A 27,725-nucleotide genomic window follows, 5' to 3' on the forward strand; every position below is an offset into this window, starting at 1 on the left:
CCTTTGGTATCTACATGTAACATAAGATGTAGATATGTGATATGTGATGTGGATGTGTCATCTGTTTTTGTTTTAGAGAAGCCTCTATGCAACAACCAAGGAGATCCTAAGCCTGAAACAATAAGCATTGGAAACGCAAATGTTGTACATTCGTCCCTTCCCCCAACCTTAGTTACTATCTAAGCAAGCAAGACACATTTTAGACATTTTCTCATAAATCAAACCCTACAGCTCTTTAATCTCTTTTCTTTGTCTTTCCCTGAATTCCCTACATCATGTGGATAAGGGCTTTATCCCCCTTCAGACCTAACCAACAAGTTGTCGTTTGAAGCCCTGAAGTCATCTCTTAGATTGATGTGCTTCTGTGTGTGTCGGCCTGTGTGGCTGACCTACACATACTGCTTTTAGAAGTATCATAAGGATAGGGTTTGTCTATATCCATTTTATCTGAAACTCCAACATCAGGTTATAAAGAAGTATTTTCTTGCCACTTCTTTTCCTAGAGTAATAACTGCCTGACCAATGAATCTGTTGAGATCCATATGAGACCATGTATGTGAATGGAGTTTGCCAAGTATTAAAGATTATATAAAACAAAGTAGCAGCATTGTAGCTATTACGGGCTGGTCTTTATCCATAAGAAAAATAGTAATAGGTTTTGATATATGTCACCTCAAAATAATAGCTTGCTCAATAAATAACTGTACCCATTAGGTCTTGATATGAGAAATTATACCTAGGTTTGCACTTCTTTTGCAAGGCTACTTATTGGTTTCTCAAACAAAATGTTGATGTTTTTAAAATGCCTGATAGCAACTTCAGTTAACTAAATATGTCACATTAACTAACTTTAGAAAATTTTTTGTGGAACTATGTAATTGTTCAAAGTAATAGAATTGTGCTCTCAAATTATAATGGTCATACAGCATTTCACATAAATTTCTTTAAAAGTGAATTCATTTATGCATAGGACTCAAGTGTGCAAGAAGGATGAAAGTAAACTACCCAACTCAAAGAAAGAAAGAACATATTAATATTAGCATAACATAATACAGTGTTAATACATTAACAACGATTTAACATCAGATTTCAGGAGATGAGACCCAGGCATCAGTATTTTTTAAAGTTCTCACTGTGATTCCAAAAGCAAAGTCAAGGCTGAGAATCTCTGCATTAGGCAGCGTTAGGTAGTGCAACAACAGAATCTCTAAATTGCGTCTTTTTTGCCAAACATTGATACCCCCCGAAGACAATAGTGAGGTGATGATAGGTAAGACATCATTCTGCGTTTAAGGATGTGAAGCAAGAACCTCTTTCCTTTTCTCTAAGGTCCAATTTGATGCAAAAGCTATATAATTCCTAACTAATACGTGCCCTGAAATTGTCTCGCTCCCCTTTAGCCATCCCAATTGCCATGAAAATCAGTATCATAGAATCATGTGCCTTGGCAAACAACATGGCCTGTGTTTGCAGTATATTTATATTCTTTTGCCATTGTTAGCATTCCTGCAGAACTGTGAAGTGTTAACAACCTTTTTTTTTTTCTTCCAGGGAAATGATATTGACCCTGAAGCAGTTAAAGGTGAAGTGTTAAAAGTTGGAAATAAGAGCTGTGAGAATATACACTTACATTCTGAAGCCGTTTTATGCACGGTCCCCAATGACCTGCTGAAATTGAACAGCGAGCTAAATATAGAGGTGGGATTCCTGCATTCCTCTCATGATGTAAATAAGGAAGCCAGTGTAATTATGTCATTCTCAGGCTTAAAATAAATCATTAAAGCTCATTTATGTGTGGGTTTTGGCTCATCAACTCAGCCTCCATTCCTGTTGTTATTTTAGAAATAGTGAGTTTTTTGTCACATTGTCTCCTTCCCCAAGATTGGGAGGTAGATCTCAAAAGTTCTTTCAACCCACACTGCTTCTCCATCATGCCACACTCTTCCCAAAATTTGCTGTAATTTTCAGAAGAAATAAGGATGCCTCCAAGAGTGTCCTTCTACTGCCTCCCACCACCCCAGGAGGCCAGAGCCGGTGTTCCACTGCCAATCACAGTGATCACTAATGCATAGAGTCCCATAAATAAAGGAAGGTGCATGCATCAAACAAAGTAAAATAAGGATTAAACTACTTTACAGTAACTTTTTTCATGTAGACAGCTGAATCAAACAACCTAGAACCAAAGCAAGTTATCTTTTCTTATTCTTTTTTTTAACAAATTTATTGTGATGTAATTCACATACCATGCAATTCACCCATTGAAAGGGTATAGTTCAATGGGTTTTGGTGTATATTATATTGTCAATTTATTTGAATTGTGGTAAAATATATGTAACATAATGTTTGCCATTTTAACCATTTTTAAATGTACAATTCAGTTGCATTAATTTCATTCATAGTGTTGAATAACCATCAGCATTACCTAATTCCAGAACTTTTTCATCACCCCAAACAGATCCTCTATAACCAATAAGCAGCAACTCCACATACCTTTCTCTCCTCCCGCTCCTGATAACTTCTATCTACTCTCTAGCTCTAGAATTTGCCTATTCTAGATATTTCATGTGAGTGGAATCATACAATATTTGTCTTTTTGTGTGTGGCCTATTTTACTTAACATAATGTTTTCAAGGTTCATCCACATTGTAGCATATGTCGGTACTTCATTCCTTTTTGTGGATGAATAATATTCCATTGTATGTATCCCACATTTATCCAAGAGTAAGTGATTTTTAAAGGGTTCCTGAAGTCTTCTGAAAAGTTATGAAATGGAAAAACACACAAAAATTAGAAAATCAAAGTCTGAATCATGAGATCAGAGTTGGAATTTCAGAAGGACCATAAATCCTAAAAATCATAAAATGTTACAGCCAGAAGGGACTTCAAAGATTTCTGCTGTGTATCAAAACTGAAGTAAAAGTATTCTGAGACTTTATTGTTCCATCATAACAGTACAATTATTTACCTCTTATGGGAAGTCTTCTCTGCCCTCCACCCCACCGTCCAGGACAGAATTAATGTCCCATTGTCTCTGTTGATTACTATTTAGTCATACTTCTATGGCACATACCACACTGTACTGTAATCATTTATTTATATGTCTGTCTCCCCTTCTACACTTCAGTCCCGTTTTTTGTAGATCTTTTTATCCCTAATACCTAGTTACAAATCCAAACAGCTAAGTACCATATAAGTACTTCAGGGATCAGTGTCCCCTAATTATTTGAACACTGGAGCAAAATTGAGGAATCTCTTACTATCCTGAAAGCAGTTATGCCATTTGTAGAATGGCAATAACCAGGTGGTATTTGGGGCCCAAAGAGGTTGTGCTGCAACCTGTATAGTATAAATATCTATCATGGCTAAATGCTGACTTTTCTTTGTTTGTCATTTTTAGTGGAAGCAAGCAATTTCTTCAACCGTCCTTGGAAAAGTAATAGTTCAACCAGATCAGAATTTCACCGGATTGATTGCTGGTGTTGTCTCAATATCAATAGCACTCTTACTACTACTTGGGCTTTTCCTGTGGCTGAAAAAGAGAAAGCAAATTAAAGGTGCATTTTTGTTACGGTTCGTTTTTAGAAGTTACCTTAAGAACACAGTCATTACAGTTTAAGATTGTCATACATTCGTGTGTGCTGTCTTATACGTAGTCCATAAAACCCATGAGTTCTGGGCACTCGGTCAAAGTCTCCTGGGACCCATGATAGCCGTCTTTAACAAGCTCTTTCTTTCTCTCTGTTTTAAGATCTGGGCAGTGAATTAGTTCGCTATGATGCAAGAGTACACACTCCTCATTTGGATAGGCTTGTAAGTGCCCGAAGTGTAAGCCCAACAACAGAAATGGTTTCAAATGAATCTGTAGACTACCGAGCTACTTTTCCAGAAGGTATATTTCAGTTTCTTGTTCTGAGAAATACCTATACATACACCTCAGTGGGTTGTGACTTTGTTGTTTATTTTTGGTTTTGCATTTATATTTTTATAAAAACCTTAAGGAAGTATTTACCTCTGACAAATAAGTATTTGACACAGCATTAAATGGCTCTTATTTTTAAATGAACCCAGGTTCATTTAAAAATGTATATTATATTTATATTACATCATTAAAATCATATTTTAATCATATTTTAACATAAAATCATATTATATTATGATTTTACATTATGATTTTAGAGTCCATAAGCTCTCATCTCACAAAAAGGTTAATTTTGAAATCATTTGAGCAAAAGTAATTTGTTTATGATCTAAGTGCAATGGTAAGAAATTGTGAAGCTCTCTTTTACAATCCAGGAAGAGTTAAGTTACAAAATATAGTTATTTAAATGTAAGCTGGAACTGCTGCATTTTTTACCTGTTGAAGCCCAGACATTGAAACTATACTGTTAGTAATTCTTTGAAGTGTTCTCAATGAACTGTTAGCACACAACCTTTTTCCCACAGTATTCTAGGACTTGAATGTATTTTGAGACTTAGCCAAGGAAAACCTTCAATTACACTATGACAAAAAGGAGGGGTCAATATCATCAGCTTTGTAAAACACTATGCCTAGTAATGTTCAGGTTAACCAGAGCTTTTCACGTTGTTTTATTTAAATCTCCTGGTAAAAGCAAAATGTCTGTATTGTATCAGCTCCATTATCTTTAGAAGTTACAGGATGTGAGTCAAGTACAAGCATTTCCTTGGTTGAATATTTACCATTGGACAAATAAAATGAGTCATAGATCATTGAGGACACTGGAAAAGTTAGAAGTTGCTCATCCAAACAAGTTCAAGAGCAATGAAGCACTTAACATTTTAACATTTTCAACACTTACCACCTCTTGTGTTTTGAAGTTTATGTTACTTCTATGGAGATACACATAGTAAACATTGTCTTTGCCCTGATTCCATTCACCTTTAAAAATCCATTCCTTTAACCATTGTGGAAAAATCAAACCTAGTTTATTGTTTTGAAATTTAGATCTATTTAGTATTTTATACCCACATTTAGTATTTTATGTGCACATTTCATAGTTCTAATCTGAAATCATTAAAATTTACAAATTTTCTTTGAAAAAAAAAACTTACCTAATCTTCTTTGAACCTCCTTACTCAACAAAGCTCTGTCATCATTGCTAAGAAGGTTGAGTTTCACACTCTTTTCTCCACTGAGCCTGCTCCTTGGAGACATGAAAACAGGTAAAAGAGGGTCATCTAGAGAGAATGAGAAAATAGGTGCACAGCCAAAACCTAATGAAGAGGCAACTGCAGATCTTTCCTCTCTACATCTGGTGGGGACAGCATTCTCATCAGTCTTTTTCATGGAGACCTAGAGTTCTATGTGGTGTGACACCAGGGTTGCACAATGATGGTTTCAATTGGTTTCTGCACATGTTTGAATTTAGCTGAAGAGTCACGTTGTCATGCCAAAGGACTTTTATCCATGTCTCACCAAGGATTTCCCTCAATGTCTGCACCCTTAAGCATTTAGAGCTCTGATCTCCAGATGCAAAGTCTTGGGAAGTGAGGATGAAAGAACTGAGTTTAGAGAGGCTGATTGGCATTTCCAGTCCCCTGGGGAAGGTTTGGAGACCCTGACTCCTTGGAATTAAAGGAACAAGTACTCAGCTAGGCTCCTTCCTTCCTCACCCACCCAACATTTCAGGTACTTCCCAGATCTTCCACATCCCCTTTAAAGGTTGCACCTGTCTTGTTTTTGGCTAGTGTCTACTATAACTGGTGCCCAAATCATTGATGCCCAAAGCTTTTCTGGAACCACTTTTGACCAAGTTCGTTTATTATTAATCAAACTGTCCACTGTAGAAAATACTAAAAATGCTTAAGTGGGATTAGGAATAGTCAAGGTACTAACAGCACTCTTTTTGTGCCCTTCTCTCAGATTCTGATTCTCCTGCTTATGTGCAAACAAACGATATATTTTGGTGCCAATAGGGAACCCCCACATAACCCTCTCCCTGTGTTACATACTAATACATTTCAATACTATTCCTAGTTTATCTTTATGTCAGTTGCTGTGGCTATGATGCCCCCTCCTTGATATGTGTGAATTCCCAGTGGAAAGAGAAAGGAAAAGTGGAAAGGATGACTTCTTGGCCCTATTTGGCATTAAGAAATTGACTATCAGCACAATTTCTTCCCCTGAAATGAAAAACGTTTCTCCTTGCAAAAGGGAACTTTGCCTGAGGTTCTTACAGAGCTTTGGTTATAAAGATCAACTTACAAAGAATGCTTTCCCCTTTCGTAATGCCCTTAACTAAACAATAAGGATGGTCCACTAACCGAGACCTAACATGCCTTCTCTAAACAACAGTAACACTAAATCCAGTGCCATCACTGCACAGTGGAGAATTTACTACTAATGTGAAAAGGTTTCAGTTCTGGGAATATAACCAGTATTTACTTCTAATCATATGTGTATTTTTCCCTTGGCCAAGAATCCATAGGTTTTGCACAATTGTAATTAATTCCATTAATAAATAGTAGTCTCTCAAAAAGGCATCTTTTTCATTTTCTTACATTTGAGCTGGATTTTTGTGAGATCAGGCAATTGCTCAACTACCTTTGTTGCTTCCATTCTTAAGGACATGGTATATTCAAAAATAAACCATAAGCATGGCTTTTTCCTATTGATAAAAAGAGAAATGTCTAAGGAAATGAGGGTAAAAAGCTTTCAAAGTTAATACTTAGTCTACTTAAATGAAAATCTGTAAACATTTTATGAAATGCTTGTATATATAACTCAGTATCTTTCCCCAACTTATTATCATCTTTATCAAACTAATTCCACTATAAAAGCTCTTCCTGTTTCAATCCCCATTAAATGAGGTTTTACTGTTGTTCTTTAATAATTTTCCTTTATCTTACAGATCAGTTTCCTAATTCATCTCAGAACGGTTCATGCCGACAAGTGCAGTATCCTCTGACAGACATGTCCCCCATCCTGACTAGTGGGGACTCTGATATATCCAGTCCATTACTGCAAAACACTGTCCACATTGACCTCAGCGCTCTAAATCCAGAGCTGGTCCAGGCAGTGCAGCATGTAGTGATTGGGCCCAGTAGCCTGATTGTGCATTTCAATGAAGTCATAGGAAGAGGTAAGTATTTCCACTCAGCTTTTTGTTAAATACGATTTTCCAGTAAGCATTTTATCTTTGGCCTTTGCAGATTAGGAACTTAGACAATGGTGAAAGCAACTGACAGAGCAGTGATAACAAGTGTACTTGATTTCTGTTCTGTAGCAATGCAGCCCTGTAAATCATATCTGTGGGGATTTGCCCCTGTGCATGGAAGCAATTGCATAATCTCCCAAACATATTAGAACTAAATCACAGTTCATCCTCATCCTGTGCGTACTAGCAACTATAGTTTCTTCGAAGGTGCCATTTACTTTCTTCTAAAATTCAGGGCCAAGTGCAGTGGCTCACACCTGTAATCCCAGCACTTTGGGAGGCCGAGGCAGGCAGATCACCTGAGGTCAGGAGTTCAAAACTGTCCTGGCCAACATGGCGAAACCCCGTCTCTACTAAAAAATACAAAAATTAGCCAGCCATGGTGGTGGATGCCTTTAAGCCCAACTACTAGGGAGGCTGAGGCAAGGAGAATTGCTTGAACCTGGGAGGCGGAAGTTGCAGTGAGCCAAGATTGTGCCACAGCACTCCAGCCAGGGCGACAGAATGAGACTCTGTCTCAAAAAAATAAAGAAATATAACTAACTAACTAAATAAATATCACTCCTTTCATTTTGAGTATTTTTATTCAATCTCTCGCCAGTCTTTCTTTACCCTGAGAACAGTGACAAACTCTACGAAGCCTGGTTTATAGCAGTTTGTACACTGCTGGACGGCATCAGAAGACAGAGAATTTATAGCATTCCCCTGATCTAAAGCAACATATATCATCTCTACAATGCACTCCAATTTCTTTATACAAAGATAAATGAATATTTGTAATAAGCTAGCCAGAGCAGCAATAACAGCTAGCATAAACAGTATTTGTGGAAATATTTAGCAGGAAAAGAAACCAATCAAAAACCGGGAAATGAACTTCACTCTTCTTGTTGTTTTTTTTTTTTTTCTAAAAAGCTTTTACCCTTAATACTAAATGGCCTCTGATCCCTTTTATTCTATATGTGCTGCAAGAGGTTGTACAGGCATCTGCCAGTGTGATACAAGAGAAGCTGACAGCGTGATTTGCCTTATATGAACACAAGGTCTTCTCACTTTCCTGTTGTAGCATCCACACATTCTTCTGTCAAACACCCCAGGACGTAATCCTTCCCGTGCGCCTTCTTCCCCAAGAGTGGCTTCACTGTTAACAAACATCTTTCCGTTTCTCTTCAGAACAATATATAGTTCTGTCATAGGCCTGTAAATCCCAGTAATTGCACCAATTTTAGAGTGTATGGACTCACTAATTGTGTTCTAATTCTACACATTGGAAAACTCGAATTTTTTATCACGAAAGGTACTAAAATGGCAATTTTTTTGAAGTTATAATCACTAACAGCTCTATAAATATTAGCTATTATGTATTTATATGTTTTTCTCCAGGAGAATAGGAGCACTCAAAAGCATAGGTTTTATTTTATTCTTCTTTGCATTACTAGAGGGTAGCCTAATGCCTGACACTCACACACTAGGCACTGATGGTGTCTTGGCCAGCTGGATGAATTAATTAGAGAATGACTTACACAGCTATTAGACATTTGGCACCTCTGGGGAAAATTACTGCCACTCGATAAAAGGCTACCATTGGGAAAATTATGTGGTCAAAGCCAGAGAGAACTGGATGAAGTGAGTCAGGGTGAATTGGCTTCATTTGGGCAACTGCCTTTCGGTTTCTGCCAACCTGGATTACGTATTAACCAGTGACTAATGGGGAAATCCTTATTCTATAATACTAATCTTATTTTTAATGGTAACGTTTTTATTTCATTTCAGTTTATTAGAATATAGGGAGCTTATTTTATGTGTTCTTTTAGTTCTTATTTACGTGTTTATCTTAGTTCTTCATGTGGGTTAACTTTATTTTCATATTTTAAAATACTATGTCATCCTTAAAAATACATTTATTTGATGAGGCAGATGTTACTCACCTTTTCAGTGGTTCCACTATGGTTGAATATTTTATTAGATTAGCCTTTAATATGAGTCATATCACCTACAACTTATTCATGAATTAAATCATCACATTGCTTATACCCTTCGGTGAAAGGTGTCACATCTACATATATATTTACAAACACACCTACACACCTACAGTGGTATTGTTAAAAGTATTTTTTAAACATACTCTTTTGCTGTATAGAAAGAAGAAGGAATAAAACGAAGCTTATGAAAGGCTTGATATATAATGATTTCATAATTAGATGTGATGCAGTACTAACCAAGTTCTTTCTTTTGCACAGGGCATTTTGGTTGTGTATATCATGGGACTTTGTTGGACAATGATGGCAAGAAAATTCACTGTGCTGTGAAATCCTTGAACAGTAAGTGGCATTTTATTTAACCATGGAGTATACTTTTGTGGTTTGCAACCTAATAACTAGCTTATAATAAAATGTTGATTTACACTTTCCCCTTGTGGAAAAATCAGCTACCACTGAAATTATGGGACCTAATCCTGAAAATTTGTTTTGTTCTAGACTTTTATTGAACTATTTCCTCTGAAATGATCCCTCAGAGCCCTCATTAGTAAGGGGGTAAGAGAAATGAGGTTCTTGGATGAACTGAGTATCATTTAACTATAACTATGTTTGGCTTATAATATTTGTTTTGCAAGTGACATTTATGGAAACTATTGGAAGCATGTTGGCACATACAGTAGTAATGACTCATTTTACCCGGAGGCATTACTATAATTATTTTTTAACCACAACTTCCATTAAAAAGATAAAAAATGAAATAAGACAAACAGGAGAAAACGACGCTGGCCAAAAATTGAAAAATTGTAAGTATGGTAATACCTCATTTATCCACATTTTTGGAGAATGAGGCATTCCACATACATGAACTTCCTAAATAAATGAAACTTACCCCTTTTTAGTGCTGGAACATTACTTAAAATTTTAGCTGTTATTGAGAAAATCTTTTTAAGATGAAATGCATGCTCTGTTTAAGGGAATGCTTCCAAATACAAACTAAGTCTTTATTGGTGACCCCAAACCATAATTACAGCCATAAATTACTATATTACACAAACAGTGTACTCCACATACATAGTGTCCCTGGCTCTGCCTGTGTTGACAGATCTCACATGCTTGCATTTTCTACTCCCATTTCTCATCTTCTGCTTGCAAATTGCAGCAGCCTGAAAAATGGTAACCAACTTTACTACAAACTTTACATGGGACTTAATGAGCTTTAAGTGCACAAATGAAAGGTTTTCCTGCAAGATACTTTACTGCCACAACTATTTCAGTCTTTTTAAAATATAAATCGACATGCTAAATAGTGTTCTACATGGTTAATTTTGTTGGAAGTCTGACCATGAGGGAAATAAAGGTACAGTCTTTATGAAACCTAAGTACAAACTTTGCACTAAGTTTATAGGAGACAGTCTGGTGGCTGACTGGACACTATCTTGCAAAAGTGGGTGTAGGTGACTGGAAGGCATAGTGCAGAGTGGCATCATTCACTCAGATGTGTTATAAAATGAACACTCTGCAGTCAAACCCTCAGGACAAGATGCTAACTGTATGGCTTTCCATTTCATTGCTCTTCCTATCTAAATCTGACAAAGTATTCACTGTTCCATAATGAAGTTAATGTCTCCACCACTGGATTTCTTAGGAATCACTGACATAGGAGAAGTTTCCCAGTTTCTGACCGAGGGAATCATCATGAAAGATTTTAGTCATCCCAATGTCCTCTCGCTCCTGGGAATCTGCCTGCGAAGTGAAGGGTCTCCGCTGGTGGTCCTACCCTACATGAAACATGGAGATCTTCGAAATTTCATTCGAAATGAGACTCATGTAAGTTGACTGCCAAGCTTACTGACTGGCAGACTAGCTGTAAGCCAGCCATCCCTTCAAAATAGGCCTGCTCTGAGTCTTTAAAAAGCTAGTAGCCAAAGATGCACATTTAAAATGTTAGCATCATTCAAATGTACCTCAAAGTCTTCTATCCTGATGGGAAATAGTGACACCCGGAAGGGTTTCCTGGACCGGTGATTCTCACTTGCTCTGCAAGCAACCTTGTTCTACCTTCCCCCTGATAGGGACATTTAGTCATCTTTGCATGTCTACTGTGTGCCAGAAACTGTGCACAGCACAGGAGAAGTGGAAGCTGAGCAAGCTTCAGCCCATATGGAATGTTAACTCTAGAAGGCATTGAAAAACTAACTCCAGGTGCGTCCCTTGCTGTTCCTCGCCCTTGCCATCCACTCTCATACCTCAGGACCTTTGCACTTGTGCTCCCTCGGCCTGGAACACTCTCCCCGCAAATAGCCACATATCTCACTTCCTCATCTTCTTCAGCTCTTGGCCGTAATGTCATCTTCAACATAAGCCTCCCTAATCTGTTTAAAAATTGCAACTGACCACCCATCCTCATGGCTACAGACTCCTCTTCCCTGCTGTATTTTCCCCCATCACACTTACCGTCATCTGATACACAAGGCCTGAGCTGTTCAATACTATGGCCATGAACCACATGTAAAACGAGGCTAGTTTGAACTGAAGTGTGATGCATGGTGTAGAATACATCCCAGATTCTGAATACTTAGTATAAAAAAAAAGGTGAAATATCTCACTAGTAGTTGTTTATATTGATTACATGCTGAAATATTTGGGATTTTGGGGGTTGAAATATATATTGTGAAAATTAATTTCACCTGTTTCTTTTTATTTTTGAGTATGGCTACTAGAAAATTTTAAATTACGTGTGTGACTTGCTTTATATTTCTATTGAATAGCACTGTTAGTAGATAATAAACAAATAAACAATAGCTATATAGATGTACATATAAGCATATATATGTACACACAACCTCATCCCATTAGAATGGAAGCTCATGAGGGTAGGATTTTTGTGTATTTTGTTCACCGCTATGGCTCCAACACCTAAAACAGTGTTTAGCACATAGACTGTCAGTAAATAGTTATTGAATGAATCAGCTAAGGGTTACAAAACAAGGTTCTTAGGTTCTTGCAAGTGGTAGATTCTTTTCATGACATTTATGCCAGGACTTAAAAGTCGCCAGGCCAGGACAAGGGAGGGTGGGAAGAAGAATCTCAAGAACTGAATTCATAGATGGCCTCAGGCTCTGTCTTTGTTCCTGCTCTCCAAGTCTCTGTGGGAGATAATGAAGTTGATCAAAAGCAACTTTATAAATATGGGGTCAAATTATCAGAGAAAATAAGCTCTAGGAGAGTAATGAGATACTACTCAGCCAAAAGAATAAAACATTCCCTGGTAGTGAACTTTTGCAGATAAGGCGAATTGACCTTACAAAGCACACAGCTGCCCTGACAGACTGCACTTTCCCGCTTCAACTTTTGTTATTACCCTGATGGATTAATGTGGCTGGGTACTGCTACCCTAGGATTAAAGCATGATAGAGATTTCTTGTTATCCGGAACAGAATAGTGCCATGGCCTTTTTTAATCCAAGGAGTTGATACTGAGAACAACCACAAACCCAGATGTGTCTTTTTTTTTTTTTTTTTTTGCATATAAAGTATTTATTTGTCAAGTATTTTCTTCCTACACTTTAATTCTTTTTAAAGAAAAATCAATTTCTTTATTATAATTGACACAAAACTGTACATGTTTATGACATACATAGTAATATTTCAATGCGTATAATGTGTAGCCAGATGTGTCTTAAAGAGAAACCTAAAACCAGAAACTGGCCTTTCTCTATGCTGTGTGCATTGAGGGGAGCTACAGCCCTTTTGCAGGGTTCCCACTGACTACATCTTGCACTGACAAACTCCTCAGTGACTGTTGAAGGAGAATACCCCGTTCCTGACTGCCAGCCAGTGACATCACCAGACTTGACAGCTGAGTGGTTTGGGTTGATTTCTTTCTGAGCCTCCTCTATTCACAGCGTGTTTCTGATGTTCTGACATCTTGGGCCTTACTGACCCTGGAGGAACTGTCCCTCCCAGGGCTAGCTAATTCCTACAAATAGTAAACAACTTGCCTTCAAAGCATACCTGCCTTGTGCAAACCAACCAATCCAGAGCCCTTACCTAACCTCCTCCTTTATCAGACTCTTACGCTTTGGGCCACTATCCACCTGCCCTAATCACCCCAGGGCCCAGTTCCAGACAACTAGAACTGTCTTCGGAGCCTGCTGAAATACTCCAGATTGGCCAGCTCCAAACCTGCTTACCCTGCCTTACCAGTTTCTTCCCAGGGAAACCACAATGAAGGCTCTTGCTCATGTTTCTGCCCTCACTCTCCCTGCCTCCAGACCCCAGGGCTTCCCCCATGTGACCCTGCATGACAGGGTGTTCCCCCTCCTCTTACAAACTGTGAGTAGTAAACTATCTTTTCAATGGCATTGGTCTCCTGTTCTGTTGGCCTCATCATACCTGGAAAATAATGAAACCACATTTTAAAACATCTCCATTTTCCCATCTGGAAAATGGAGCCTATAACACCTGCCTGACAGAAGTGCAGAAGTAGCTGTAATTTATGAAAACAACTAGCCTGGTGTTTTGCATACAATAAATACTTAACAAATGGTTGATCTGTCAATGGGGCACACTTTTCATTGTTGTTGTTTTGTTTTTTGGTTTTGGAGACAAGGTCTCTGTCGCCCAGGCTGGAGTGCAGTGGCACAGTCATAGTGCACTGCAGTATCCAACTCCTGGGCTCAAGTGATCCTCCCTCCTCAGGCTCCTAAGCAGCTGGGACTACACGTGCACACCACCACACAAAGCTAATTTTTTTGTGGACGGTGGATGGGAGTAAAGACAGGATCTCACTGTGTAGCCAAGGCTGATCTCAAAATCCTGGCCTCAAGCCATCCTCTTGCCTTGGCCTCTGAAAGTTTTGGAATTACAGGCTTGAGCCACCAAGCCCAAACTAATTTCTGAGACAAAATAATTTTTTATAAATAAACATTTCAGAATTCTAAGATCAAAATTAGAACAGTAGATGCTTCGTTTATGCTTTTCTAACTCTCTTTGATTGCAGAATCCAACTGTAAAAGATCTTATTGGCTTTGGTCTTCAAGTAGCCAAAGGCATGAAATATCTTGCAAGCAAAAAGTTTGTCCACAGAGACTTGGCTGCAAGAAACTGTATGTAAGTATTAGAATCTCTGTGCCCACAGTCCAAATTAAGTGACAAGGAGGAATCTGTTTCCCACTGTTCAATGCTACTTAGGCTGTTTTCTCTTCTCATGCAAAAGTCCTTTATTTCTGTTACAATTTTAAATCGATGTGTAAGCCCTGGGGATGTGGGTGGGACTTTCAGACTTTATCCAACAGAGAATTTAAAAGGATTCTCCATAGGGGGTCTTAAACAGCTGTTGTGTACTTTTGCTTTTCTCAGTCCTTCCCTCCAGTAGCTCTCAATGTTGTGGTTTCACACTGCATTAGTGTTGGGGAGGGAGAACTTGATCTTCAACATTTGACAGTGAAAAGGAGAGGGCTGGGAACACAAATACCAACATATTGCAACTTCCCAAGAGTGGATTTGAAGCCAGCCTGCAGAAGCCCTACCAAAAATGGTATTTGGGAATGAATAATACAAAGAACTTTATTTGTGTCTGGCTGCCTGGCTATATAATACAACAGTCAACAGTTTGTAATTGAGTTCATGTTTTCCCTTGCATAGCACTGATTCATGACTTATGGTATGTGTGAATGAAAGAGCTGTGCTATTAATTTCCTACCTTGGTTTTGGTCAATGTAACAACATAAAAGCCAGCTTAAACAGAGGATGCATAACTCCAGATAGCGGAAATTGATTTTTGTTGAACTTTGCTGTTTTTCTTAGATGCTTCACTGTGTATCCTAGTTCTCTGTTACCTCAGTGGTGGGATATATGAGTTTTGTGTGCTAACCTAGCTCATTTAAGAATGAAAAAGTAAAGTATCAGTCCCCTGTCATGCTCTCCCATAAAATTGAGTATCGCTAATAAGTTGACAAGTGAAGACTGGTGATTGCTTGGGTAGTCAATTGGCGTACTCCCTTTAGCAACCAAAGTAAACCCAGAGGGGAGACAAACTTACTACTGCAGATCTACATTAAAGCAAAAAGGACTTTCTCACGCCATACAATTCATGATCTCTTTCCTCAGCCTGTTGAACTGGCAATGTCAATGTCAAGCATTTTTATTCAAGAATTCTGTTGTAATTTAGTGTTAGTCAATAGAGGCTAGATGAAGTATTTCCTTCAGAAGTTACGGATTTCAAATACTGAAGCCGCTTGTTTAATCTGTAGATATTCAGCATCATTGTAAATTATTCTGTTTCAACCACGGGTAATAATTTTTGTCCTTTCTGTAGGCTGGATGAAAAATTCACAGTCAAGGTTGCTGATTTTGGTCTTGCCAGAGACATGTATGATAAAGAATACTATAGTGTGCACAACAAAACAGGTGCAAAGCTGCCAGTGAAGTGGATGGCTTTGGAAAGTCTGCAAACTCAAAAGTTTACCACCAAGTCAGATGTGGTAATGTATTGGTTTCTCTGACTTTCTCCTCTTTTACTTTCATATCCAACTTTTTTTGAAATTTTATCACTACTTAATTTAAAAAAATATTCAACACCACCAATTCCAGTTTTCTTCATATGTAAAAATGAACTTGTCTGATATGTACACATTGTATATTTTCATAAATTCACTCATTTATTCAAAATATTTGTTGAGTGGGGCAACGTATTGGCTCATTAGGAAGCCCAGAGCTGAACCAGGCATGAACCCTTTCGGCCAAGAACTTTGGCTCTGAAGGGAAGAGATGAGATGGTCAACAATGACTGTGACACAGGTGGCCTGGAATGAGCCCTGATTCTCATAGCCCCAGGCGAGCAAGAATTCCACATCAAGAAGTCTGGAAGCTGTAACTGAGGCAGTCTAGCAGTGAGGGCATGATCCCTGGGCCTAGCTAGTAAAGTGACTTTCCTTATCTACAAAGGCCATCCTTCTTGCACAGAACCAGCCCTCAAAAGGCATGCACCTGAGTGCTGAGGCTGTGAGAAATACTCACCTGGGCAGCCAGATTCACCACATTCCCCTTTCACCCTAAGGAGAAGTGGCATTTGAATTGGGTTAAAGGATAGCAGGTTTGGAATTGGGCAGCCGGGCAATGGAAATTCCAATCCACGTGTGGCAGAAGAGCAGGAAAGTATAAGCACCTGTAAAGTTCTAAGAAAACAATACTTAGTTGATTATTTGGCAAGAACAGAAAACACAGAGGGAAGTTATGAGAATAAACTGAGAAAAATATACTAGGTCATAGAGTTCCTTGAAAACCGAACTAGAGAGTATGGAATTTATTCTCCGGTAATGTGGAAACAAAACTGTAGTCAGACTAGACTGCAATCTTTCATCATTGTATTAGTCTGTTCTCGCACTGCTATAAAGAAATACTGAGCCTGGGTAACTTATAAAAAGAGATTTAATTGGCTCACAGTTTTGCAGACTCTACAGGAAGCATGGCTGGGGAGGCCTCAGGGAGCTTTTACTTATAGCAGAAGGCAAACTAGGAGCAGGCATTTTACACGGCAGGAGCAGGACCAACAAGGCTGGGGGAGGTGCCACGCACTTTTAAACAACCAGATCTCCTGAGAACTCTATCACAAGAACAGCAGCAAAGGAAGAAATCTGCCCCCATGATCCAGTCACCTCCAACCACATCCCTGCCTCAGCATCGGGGATTACAATTTAACATGAGAGTTTGGTGGGAACACAGAGTCAAACCATATCATTCCGCCCTGGTTCCTCCCAAATTTCACGTCCTTCTCACATTTCAAAACACATTCATTCCTTCCCAACAGTCCCCCAAAGTCTTCATTCATTCCAGCATCAGCTAAAAAGTCCAAGTCTAAAGTCTCATCTGAGACAAGGCAAGTCCCTTCTGCCTATGAGCCTGTAAAATCAAAAACAAGTTAGTTGCTTCCAAGATACAATGAGGGTACAGGCAGTGGGCGAATGCTCCCATTCCAAATGGGAGAAATTGGCCAAAATATGCAAGTCTGAAACCCAGCAAGGCAGTTATTAAATCTTAAAGCTCCAAAATAATTTTTTTGACTCTATGTCTCATATCCAGGGCACACCAATGCAAGGGATGGGCTCCCAAGGCCTTGGGCAGCTCTGCCCCTGTGGCTCTGCAGGGCTCAGCCCCATGGCTGCTTTCATCGGCTGGCATTGAGTGCCTGCAGCTTTTCCAGGCACATGGTGCAAGTTGTTGGTAGATCTGCCATTCTGGGGAATGGAAGATGGTGGCCCTCTTCTCACAGTCCCACCTGGCAATATCCCAGCACTGAGAGGAAGTCTCAGGGAACTTTTTACCCATGGCAGAAGGCAAAGCGGGAGCAGGCATCTTACATGGCAGGAGCAGGACCAAGATGGGGACAAGGTCTCACCAAGGGGAGAGGTGCCACACACTTTTAAATAACCAGATCTCCTTAGAACTTTATCGTGAGAACAGCACTAAAGGGAGAAATCTACCTCCATGATGCAGTCACCTCCCACCAGGCCTCAGCTCCCACACTGGGGATTAAAATTCAACATGAGATTTGAATGGGGACACAAATCCAAACCATACCAATCATTCTCTAAGACGACTTGAAAGGAAAAGAATGAGAGCCAGCTCTCTAGTATCTCTTCTTAAAAGGGCACGAATCCCAGCATGAAGGCCCACCCTCATGACCTTATCTAAACTGAATTACCTCTAAACGACCCCATCGTTAAACATTGTCACACTGTGGCTTAGAACTTCAACATATGAATTTCCGGGGAACACAATTCAGTCCATAGCAGGGGTCAAGGCTGGGAATATGCTTTTGAGAGTCCAAAAGCAATTATTCAATAGAACCTACGTATACAAAGTGAAAGAGAAAAGCAGTGAGGTAAGGGACCCAGGAGCAGAGACCACCGTGAAAGTCAGAGGAAGAGAAATTTTCAAGGAGAAATTGGATGCTCAACAGAGCCAACTGCTACTCAGTACACCAGAAGGGTCTTGGAAGCTGAGTAACTTGAGTGCTTTGGCAGTCTAGAGCGTGCTGAGGAGCCCAGGTGTTGAACGGACTGGAGAGTACACTTATTCTATTCACATGTTGTAAGTCGGAGGACTGTGATGTCTGGAGGTAGAGAAACATTTGATGTTTCAGTCCTTGAGGATAGCAACTAAAAAAGAAAAATGTGCAAACAAGGTAGTCAGAAAATAATGTTCACGGGGGACATGCACTTGAAGAGAAAGGGTTGGTAGCTTTTGAGAGATGGTGGGATAGAGATCTGAGTGTGACATGGGAAGCAAGAAGTCATCTCATCCACCTCTCTGTGAATCAGCAAGAGGGACAGGTGTGGCCCCTATTGGCAAGAGTTTCAAAGAAATTGTGGCTTCAAGTGAAAGCTGAGTTTCAGTTCCTGTGAGGAGGTAGGGGAACTATTAGAGAATAAGTTGAGGTGACTGGGGGTTTGTTTTCCATAAGTAAGTAGGTCACAGGTCATGATGGAGGACCAGGACTTCAGCATGCATGAGACTGATAAGGGAAAGTGATAGTGCAGGGTAGAGCTTAATGCCTGGTATTTTGATCCTGAAAGATTCTGAAAGAGATGAAAGAAGTGGATGCTAGAGAGGGAGACTGGGGACATGTTAGTGACAGTGGCAGGTAAAGGCAAAAGATAGGGAGAATTAACCCATCCTCCAAGAACATGCTGTTCATTCAGACTTGAGTGTTAGTCTGCCATTAAGAGCCCGAGCCAACCCTTACAACTCAGTAAGACTGTCTTAATCTGTTTTGTGCTGCTATAACACAACACCACAAATTGGGTGATTTATAATGAACAGAAATGTATTTGGCTCACAGTTCTGGAGGCCAGGAAGTCTAAGATCAAGGGGGGCACATCTACTGAGGGTCTTCTTGCTGTGTCATAACATGGTGGAAGGCATCACACGGGTGTGAGAGAGTGCAAGAGAGAGCAAGAGGTGACCAGACTCTCTATTACAACAAACCCCCTTCCACAATAATGAAGTAACTCCCAAGATAATGACATTAATCCACTCATGAGAGTAGAGCCTCATGACCTAATTCCCTCTTAAAGGTCCCTCCTCTGAACACTGTTGCATTGGGAGGGGATTAAGTGTCCAACACATGAACTTTGGGAGACACATTCAAACCATAGCAAAGGCAAAATTACTCAATTTTTTTAAGTAAGCAAAAGATTTGAATAGACATTTTACCAAAGAGATGTATGAATAGCTAGCTCATGAACACATGAAATGAAACATATGCCTACATAAAGATTTGTACATGAATGATCACAGTAGTTCTCTTCATAATAGCCAAAAGCCAGAAGCAATCTTAATGTCCATCAACTGGTGAATGGATAAACAAAATGTGTTGTGTCCATACAGTGGACTAAACCATTCATCAACATAAAGGAATTACTGATGCCTACTACAGTATGATAAACCTCAGAAACATTGTTAAGTGAAAAAAGGCAGATAAAAAAATTACAGCACAGACCCATTTCAATCTTCTGGGTTCCTAAATTACATGTTGAATGGTTCCATTTATATGAAATTTCTAGAAAGAGGCAGAACTATAGAGTCAGAAAACAAATCAGTGGTTGCTTGGGGCCAAGAGAAGGAGTGAAGATAAACCACAAATGGGCATGAGAGAATTTTCTGGTATGTTGAGATGACCTAAAACTGGACTGTGATGATATGATAGCTGCACATCTATATAAATTTACTAAACATCATTTAATCACTTTAATTTACTAAACATCACCAATCACTTAAAATTGGTGAATTTTGTGATCTATAAATTATACCTCAAAAAAGCTGATTTATATAAAAGAGCTTGATGAAATTTTGGATGTTTACGGCAAGTGTTGGGATTCTAAGCTTCTTGACAGCCACATACACACAACAATACCGCCACCTCCCCAACAAACACACACAGACAGCAAGAGGCCAAGGCTTCCCCCATAGCCACAGTCACTCAGATACTTGACTGGAAATTTACGTAGGTTTCTGTAGATAGGATGGTGCTATTTCTCTCTCGCTGTCATTGAAAGACACTATGTTGTGCTACATAAAGGCTGAAGCTAAATAATCTGTACGTAATGCTGCTTTGGGAAATGGTTACTGACTGCGTGGATAAATTTGCACAGTGTTTTACTTCCAGGACAGCAGAATCTTGAATGTTGACATGGAACATTTCCAAAAACATGTAATGAGCTGTGTGTATGTTGAAACCTATGACCAAAAACTTGCCTGCTTGTAGATTGGGTTTTCTTTCTAGAAAATGCCAAAATGGAGTTTGGCTAAAGTCTGAATTCTCTTTAAGTCCATTCAAACAAAATCGGAGTGTCACTACACTTGAAATCACTCACACCCTCCTCTGATCCCTTTTGCAATGGGTGTTGCAATTGTATTACACATTGTTTCACACTTAATACAAGTTCTTCCATTAAACTGTGTATTGACTTCCTTGTTCTCAGCTCTTATCTGCCTCATCTTTCTGAAGCATTTAACATTATCGTAATGCTCATTTTTCTTGAAATTTCCTCTTCCTTTGGTTTCTGGGACACCGAGCCTTCTGGTGTTCCTCCTGCTTCTAGGTTGTTTTCTTTATCCTCAATGGCTTCTCTTCCTTCTCTCTTCCTTCTCTCAGATGTAGCTGTCTCCCTGGACATCCTCCACCAACAATTGGAACCAGTCCCATCAATAACCACCTTTGATTCTCTCTACCTGGATGTCATCATCAATGTCACAAATTTACCACGTTCAAAATCAAATTCTTTCCTGCCAAACCCTCAATTTCTCACCTCCTGGCTTCGATTAATGGCATCACCATTGTGTAATCTACCCACTCATCATTCTTTTTAGTGTTCAGTTCTTCAAGTTTTGACAAATGCATGCAGTTGTGTAACCACCACTCCAACTATCAGGACATAGAACGGTTTCATCATCCCAGAAAATTTCCTTATGCTCCTTTGTAGTCAACCTCTACCCTATTCCCAGGACCTGGAAATCAGAAAATCAGATTTATTTTGTCTCTAGAGTTTTACTTTTTCTAAAATGTCATATAAATGGAATCATGCAGTCAGTAGTCTTATGAGTCTGTCTCCTTTTACTTCGCATATTACATTTGAAAGCCATCCATGTTGTTGTATCAGTAGTAGCAATGTATCAGTAATTCATTCCTTTTTTATTGTGGCAAAAAAATATATAAAATTTACCATCTGAACCATTTTTATTTTATTTTAAGTTCCAGGGTACATGTGCAAGATGTGCAGATCTGTTACATAGGTAAACGTGTGCCATGGTGGTTTGCTGCACCTGTCAACCCATCCCCTAGGTATTAAGCTCGGCATGCATTAGTGCTGGGATTACGGACGTGAACCACCTTGTCCTGCCCTGCCTAACCCACTTTGAACATTTAAAAACCTCCACAGCACAGACCCATTTCAATCTTCTGGGTTCCTAATCTCTTCCCCTACTCCAACATGTCAAGCAACACGAACTACTATACTTATGGTTTAATAAGAACACATATGCAGCCAGGCATGGTGGCTCATGCCTGTAATCCTAGCACTTTGGGAGGCAGAGGAGGGTGGATCACCTGAGGTCAGGAGTTCGAGACCAGCCTGGCCAATATGGCAAAACCCCTTCTCTACTAAAAATACAAAAATTAGCCGGGCATGGTGGTGGGCTCCTATAATCCCAGCTACTCAGGAGGCTGAGGCAGGAGAGTCGCTTGAACCCGGGAGGAAGAGGTTGCAGTGCACCAAGATTGCACCACTTCACTCCAGCCTGGGCAAAAGAGCAAAACTCCATCTCAAAAAAAAAAAAAAAGAAAAAGAAAGAAAGAACACATGTGTACTCTTACAACTGGCCCCACCCCCTCCCTCCAAAACTGTCTCTCTGCCCTCGTATTACCTGCACCTGTAAAATAAAGTCTCCCTGTTCCTCAAGACCCACCTTACTGTCACTATTTTCCTGCAGCCTTTCTCAGTACCCTACTATTATCTCTTTGACTTTTGGCAACCTTTGTACCTCTTTGATGTTACTGCTCTATGTTACAGCCATTATCTTATTGTCCTGTGTGACAGTTACCTGCACAATTCTGTTAACCCTGTTCATTCAGCCCTGGGACCTATCTAGTAACGTGAACAGTACCCTACTCGTCTGTGATCAAGGGTCAATTGATACTTGTTAAATTGATTTTAAATATTAGTGCATATTCTGGGACTTGAAAGTTAACACGATGATGTTGTCAGAAGTGATTACTAAGATTTTCAGGCTTTGAAAACTTCTGTTTTGCAAAGCTGAATTAGACAGCAAAGTCCCGTAGCTCCCTTCTGGCAAGGGGTTTGAGTTTTCTGTTGAGATCAAGGCAGTCAGCAGCCTTCAAGGGTTCTTGCACTTGGGCAAAGAGGTCATTAGTGGAAATTCGTATCAGCAATTACAGCATCTACCTCATTTCTTTCTTTCAGTTGCAGTGTTCAAAGGCAGGCTTTATTCTCCTTCGTGCTGGGTACTACAAGCTACACTTGCCTCTCAGTTTTATGTTTTCCTACTCCAGCTGTCTGGTGTGGATTTTCCTTCTGCTCCAAGCTTCCTTCATTTCTTCCTCCTTATGCTTCCTACTCTTAGAGTGGCCTGGAAGTGTTGCTGGGCAAGAACTGTCCCCCAGGTGCTCTCCACAGGGGCAGCCTCAGGCCATGCTGACTCTCCTAGTGTCATTCTTGCGTGGGCACATGTCCGGGGGAGATAATATGTATGACCTGGTGTATCCTGAGCACAGTGTTTTAAATCAAGAAATTGCATGTTTAGTGAAGTTCAGTAGACCAAACAAGACCTAAGGGTCAGGAACTCTTAAATGTTTATCCCATTGTGGATTCAGATGTATTGGGGAATTTTAGCAAGTCATTTAACCTCTCCGTGTCCCTGTGATCTTCCTATATAGTACTGATATGGCTATTTTATAAGAATCTAGTACTTTAACATTTTCATGTGACAGTTTTATTGAAATTAATTTTCAATAGAGAGACTTGTTGCCTGCAGTTTTATCATTTCTGATTTTTAATATGGATTTTTACTTATGCAGATTTAGATCTTCCCTTTTAATATTAACCTTTCAATGTGGTTACATTTCTTAAAGAGTACTTATGTTCATTTTGAAACCACACAAATTTAAATTTTGGGAGGCTTTCTTCTTCTTTTACAAGTAATGTACAATTGTAGCGAAGCTATCAGAAAAGAAAAGGATAGAAACATGTTAGTGCTTTGAAACTGCAGGACAGAATTTGGAAGAGGTATTCTGCTAACTACAGATGGAATCTTCATCATCATGTGGACTTCAGATATTCTTTTTGAAAACTCTAAACCTTACCTGTTTAAACAAGTCATGAAATGTATAACTTAATAATTGCCTTTAAGAAAATTGTTGCCCAAAACAGAAACCATATTGAGTATGTAAAGCCAAGTTTAGTTACCAAGACCTCCTGATTTCCTTTCGTATTTCTATGGTCACATCTCTCACCTGGACTGTCCTGTTTCTTGTTTTACTAGTGGTCCTTTGGTGTGCTCCTCTGGGAGCTCATGACAAGAGGAGCCCCACCCTATCCTGACGTGAACACCTTTGATATAACTGTTTACTTGTTGCAAGGGAGAAGGCTCCTACAACCCGAATACTGCCCAGACCCCTTGTAAGTAGTCTTTCTGTACCTCTTACATTCTTTACTTTTACAGAAATGCCTGCCTTCAAAGGGTCTCTTACTGCATTTCTTTCTTTTTGAAACAGATATGAAGTAATGCTAAAATGCTGGCACCCTAAAGCAGAAATGCGCCCATCCTTTTCTGAACTGGTGTCCCGGATATCAGCGATCTTCTCTACTTTCATTGGGGAGCACTACGTCCATGTAAACGCTACTTATGTGAACGTAAAATGTGTCGCTCCATATCCTTCTCTGTTGTCATCAGAAGATAACGCTGATGACGAGGTGGACACATGACCAGCCTCCTTCTGGGAGACATCATAGCGCTAGTAATATGTCAAAGCAACAGTCCACACTTTGTCCAATGGTTTTTTCACTGCCTGACCTTTAAAAGGCCATCGATATTCTTTGCTCTTGCCAAAATTGCACTATTATAGGACTTGCATTGTTATTTAAATTACTGGATTCTAAGGAATTTCTTATCTGACAGAGCATCAGAACCAGAGGCTTGGTCCCACAGGCCACCGACCAACGGCCCGCAGCCGTGACAACACTCCTGTCATATTGGAGTCCCAAAACTTGAATTCTGGGTTGAATTCTTTAAAAATCAGGTGCCACTTGACTTCATACAGGAATCTGAAGCAGTGAATTTTGAGGGCTTCTCGATCACAGAAAACTCAGAAGAGATAGCAATGTTCAGAACAGGCGTGGCAGCCCCAGAACAGGCCACTCATTTAGAATTCTACTGTTTCAAAAAACTTTTGTGTGTTGTATGGTCAATAACATTTTTCATTACTGATGGTGTCATTCACCCATTAGATAAACATTCCCTTTTAAATTTTTGTTTGTTTGGTTTTCGAGACAAGGTCTCGCTCTGTTGCCGGGGCTGGAGTGCAGTGGCATGATCATAGCACACTGCAACCTCCACCTCCCAGACTCAAGCCTCCCAAATAGCTGGGACTACAGGCACACACCACCATCCCCGGCTAATATTTGTATTTTTTGTAGAGACGGGATTTTGCCATGTTGCCAAGGCTGGTTTCAAACTCCTGGACTCAAGAAATCCACCCACCTCAGCCTCCCAAAGTGCTAGGATTACAGGCATGAGCCACTGCACCCAGCCCTTTTAAATTTTTGTATAGACATTCCTTTGGTTGGAAGAATATTTATAGGCAATACAGTCAAAGTTTCAAAATAGCATCACACAAAATGTGCTTATAAATGAACAGGATGTATTGTACATAGATGACATTGAGAAGATTTGTATGAAATAATTTAGTCATCATGAAATATTTAGTTGTCATATAAAAACCCACTGTTCGAGAATGATGCTACTCTGATCTAATGAATGTGAACATGTAGATGTTTTGTGTGTATTTTTTTAAATGACGACTCAAAATAAGACAAGTAATTTGTTGATAAATATTTTTAAAGGTAAGTCAGCATGTTTGTAAAGCAGGATACATCTTACTAAAAGGTTCATTGGTTCCAATCACAGCTCATAGGTAGAGCAAAGAAAGGGTGGATGGATTGAAAAGATTAGCCTCTGTCTCGGTGTCAGCTTCCCACCTCACAAGCAATTGGAAACAAAACTTTTGGGGAGTTTTATTTTGCATTAGCGTGTGTTTTGTGTTAAGCAAAACATACTTTAGAAACAAACAAATGAAAAAGGCAATTGAAAATCCCAGCTATTTCACCTGGATGGAATAGCCACCCTGAGCAGGACTTTGTGATGTTTCATTCTGTGGAATTTTGTGCTTACTACTGTATAGTGCATGTGGTGTAGGTTACTCTAACTGTTTTTGTCAATGTAAACATTTAAAGTGTTATATTTTTATAAAAATGTTTATTTTTAATGACATGAGAAAAATTTTGTTAGGCCACAAAAACACTGCACTGTGAATATTTGAGAAAAGGTATGTCAGACTGGGATTAATGACAGCATGATTTTTAATGACTGTAAATTGTGATAAGGAAATGTACTGATTGCCAATACACCCCACCCTCATTACATCACCAGGACTTGAAGCCAAGGGTTAACCCAACAAGCTACAAAGAGGGTGTGTCACACTGAAACTCAATGGTTGAGTTTGGCTGTTGTTGCAGGAAAGTGATTATAACTAAAAGCTCTCTGATAACGCGGAGACTTACCAGAAGACACAAGGAATCGTACTGAAGAGCTATTACAATCCAAATATTGCCATTTCATAAATGTAACAAGTAATACTAATTCACAGAGTATTGTCAATGGTGGATGACAAAAGAAAATCTGCTCTGTGGAAAGAAAGAACTATCTCTACCAGGGTCAAGAGAATGAACACATCAAGAACAGAAAGAACTCGGGAAAACATCCCATCAACAGGACTACCCACTTGTATATACATTCTTGAGAACACTGCAATGTGAAAATCATGTTTGCTATTTATAAACTTGTCCTTAGATTAATGTGTCTGGACAGATTGTGGGAGTAAGTGATTCTTCTAAGAATTAGATACTTATCACTGCCTATACCTGCAGCTGAACTGAATGGTACTTTGTATGTTAATAGTTGTTGTTCTGATAAATCATGCAATTAAAATAAAGTGATGCAACATCTTGTATACTGATAGTTGGTTATTGCCAATCATGCTTGATTACCTACATTTGCATAATGATAGAGGAAGCCTAAGATTGATTTCACCTGGCTGCATGGAGCTCATCCATATAGGAGAGCCTTAGTCAAGTGAATGCTGAAGAAGCAGTAAAACAACACGCATCCCCGAATCTCAGGAAGTCTCTGTCTTTCCAAGGGTTTGGTCTAAGTTGCTGATTACCTGCATTTTTCTGACGATCTTTCAACTGCTAGAGCACCTGGTTCCTGTTTTATCATGGTGCTCTTCTCCAGCAAGGTGTGTCCTTAGACTAGAAGACACAAAAATGGAGCAGCAGCCCCACCGTTGGTACACAGATACCTAGGTGCGGGTTGGAGAGAGAGGCCTTCTTGCCCCATCAAAACTACTCTTTGTCTATACAAGTGCCCACCCTTTTACCCCCAGTTACCAAAGAAATTACCTTCAGGTCATCTCCAAGTATATTCTTGTAATGGTAAGGGAATTCAAAGGTGATAGTTTCAGCCATCTAAGAATTGTGTGACACTTTGGGGTAATCTAATTTTTTAAAAACCCAATTTAAAAGAATGCCTACAAAATACAGTGGAGACTGATTCTTTACTGGGAGATAATTCAATCCCCGCTCACGGCCAAACTCTCTCCTACTCAAAAGATGCATTTCCACAGGAAGTTCATTCCAACTCTCTCCCATAAGGACAAGAACCTGTCACCTTTACATCTCTAGAATCCAGCACTTAGTAAATTCTCAAATAATTGCTGAACCGAAACAGTATTTTCTTATTCCCCATCACTTTATTTATTTATTTATTTATTTATGAGACAGGGTCCCACTCTGCCCCACTCCCCCCCACTCCCCCGCCTGGAGTGCAGTGGCATGATCTTGGCTCACTGCAACCTCCACCTCCTGGGTTCAAGCCATTCTCCTGCCTCAGCCTCCTGAGTAGCTGGAATTACAGGCACACGCCATCACGCCCAGCTGATTTTTGTATTTTTTGTAGAGACAGGGTTTCGCCATGTTGTCCAGGCTGGTCTCAAACTCCTGGACTCAAGTGATCCACCTGCTTCAGCCCCCCAAAGTGCTAGGATTACAGGCGTGAACCACCGTACCCAGCCTACTTTAAACTACCATGGATAGAGTTATTGCCTATGTGGCTCCCATGATGTTTGGAGAACACTGATATGGAGAAGCCAGACTTTTCTAGGGAAAGAGAAATAGAAAGATAGACCTTTATAAAGTCTGGCTTGGTGCTATGCATTT

At 39.6% G+C, this 27,725-nt stretch overlaps 1 protein-coding gene across 3 annotated transcripts in view; it reads left to right on the forward strand.

Moving 5' to 3' along the window:
* MET (MET proto-oncogene, receptor tyrosine kinase) overlaps positions 1–26,464 on the forward strand; it is a 117,102-nt gene extending 90,638 nt beyond the window's left edge. For 2 of the 3 annotated variants that reach the window (XM_015134737.3, XM_077994958.1), the window contains 10 exons: positions 1,552–1,698; positions 3,398–3,554; positions 3,749–3,889; positions 6,870–7,100; positions 9,413–9,493; positions 10,797–10,978; positions 14,153–14,262; positions 15,470–15,635; positions 23,713–23,849; positions 23,945–26,458. In XM_015134737.3, the coding sequence (XP_014990223.3) occupies positions 1,552–1,698; positions 3,398–3,554; positions 3,749–3,889; positions 6,870–7,100; positions 9,413–9,493; positions 10,797–10,978; positions 14,153–14,262; positions 15,470–15,635; positions 23,713–23,849; positions 23,945–24,155 (1,563 nt within the window). In that variant the 3' untranslated portion in view covers positions 24,156–26,458. 3 annotated transcript variants of the gene reach the window in all.
* Positions 26,465–27,725: the final 1,261 nt, after the last annotated feature.

This window comes from Macaca mulatta, chromosome 3 (genome assembly GCF_049350105.2).
Source record: "Macaca mulatta isolate MMU2019108-1 chromosome 3, T2T-MMU8v2.0, whole genome shotgun sequence".
Lineage (NCBI taxonomy): Eukaryota > Metazoa > Chordata > Mammalia > Primates > Cercopithecidae > Macaca > Macaca mulatta.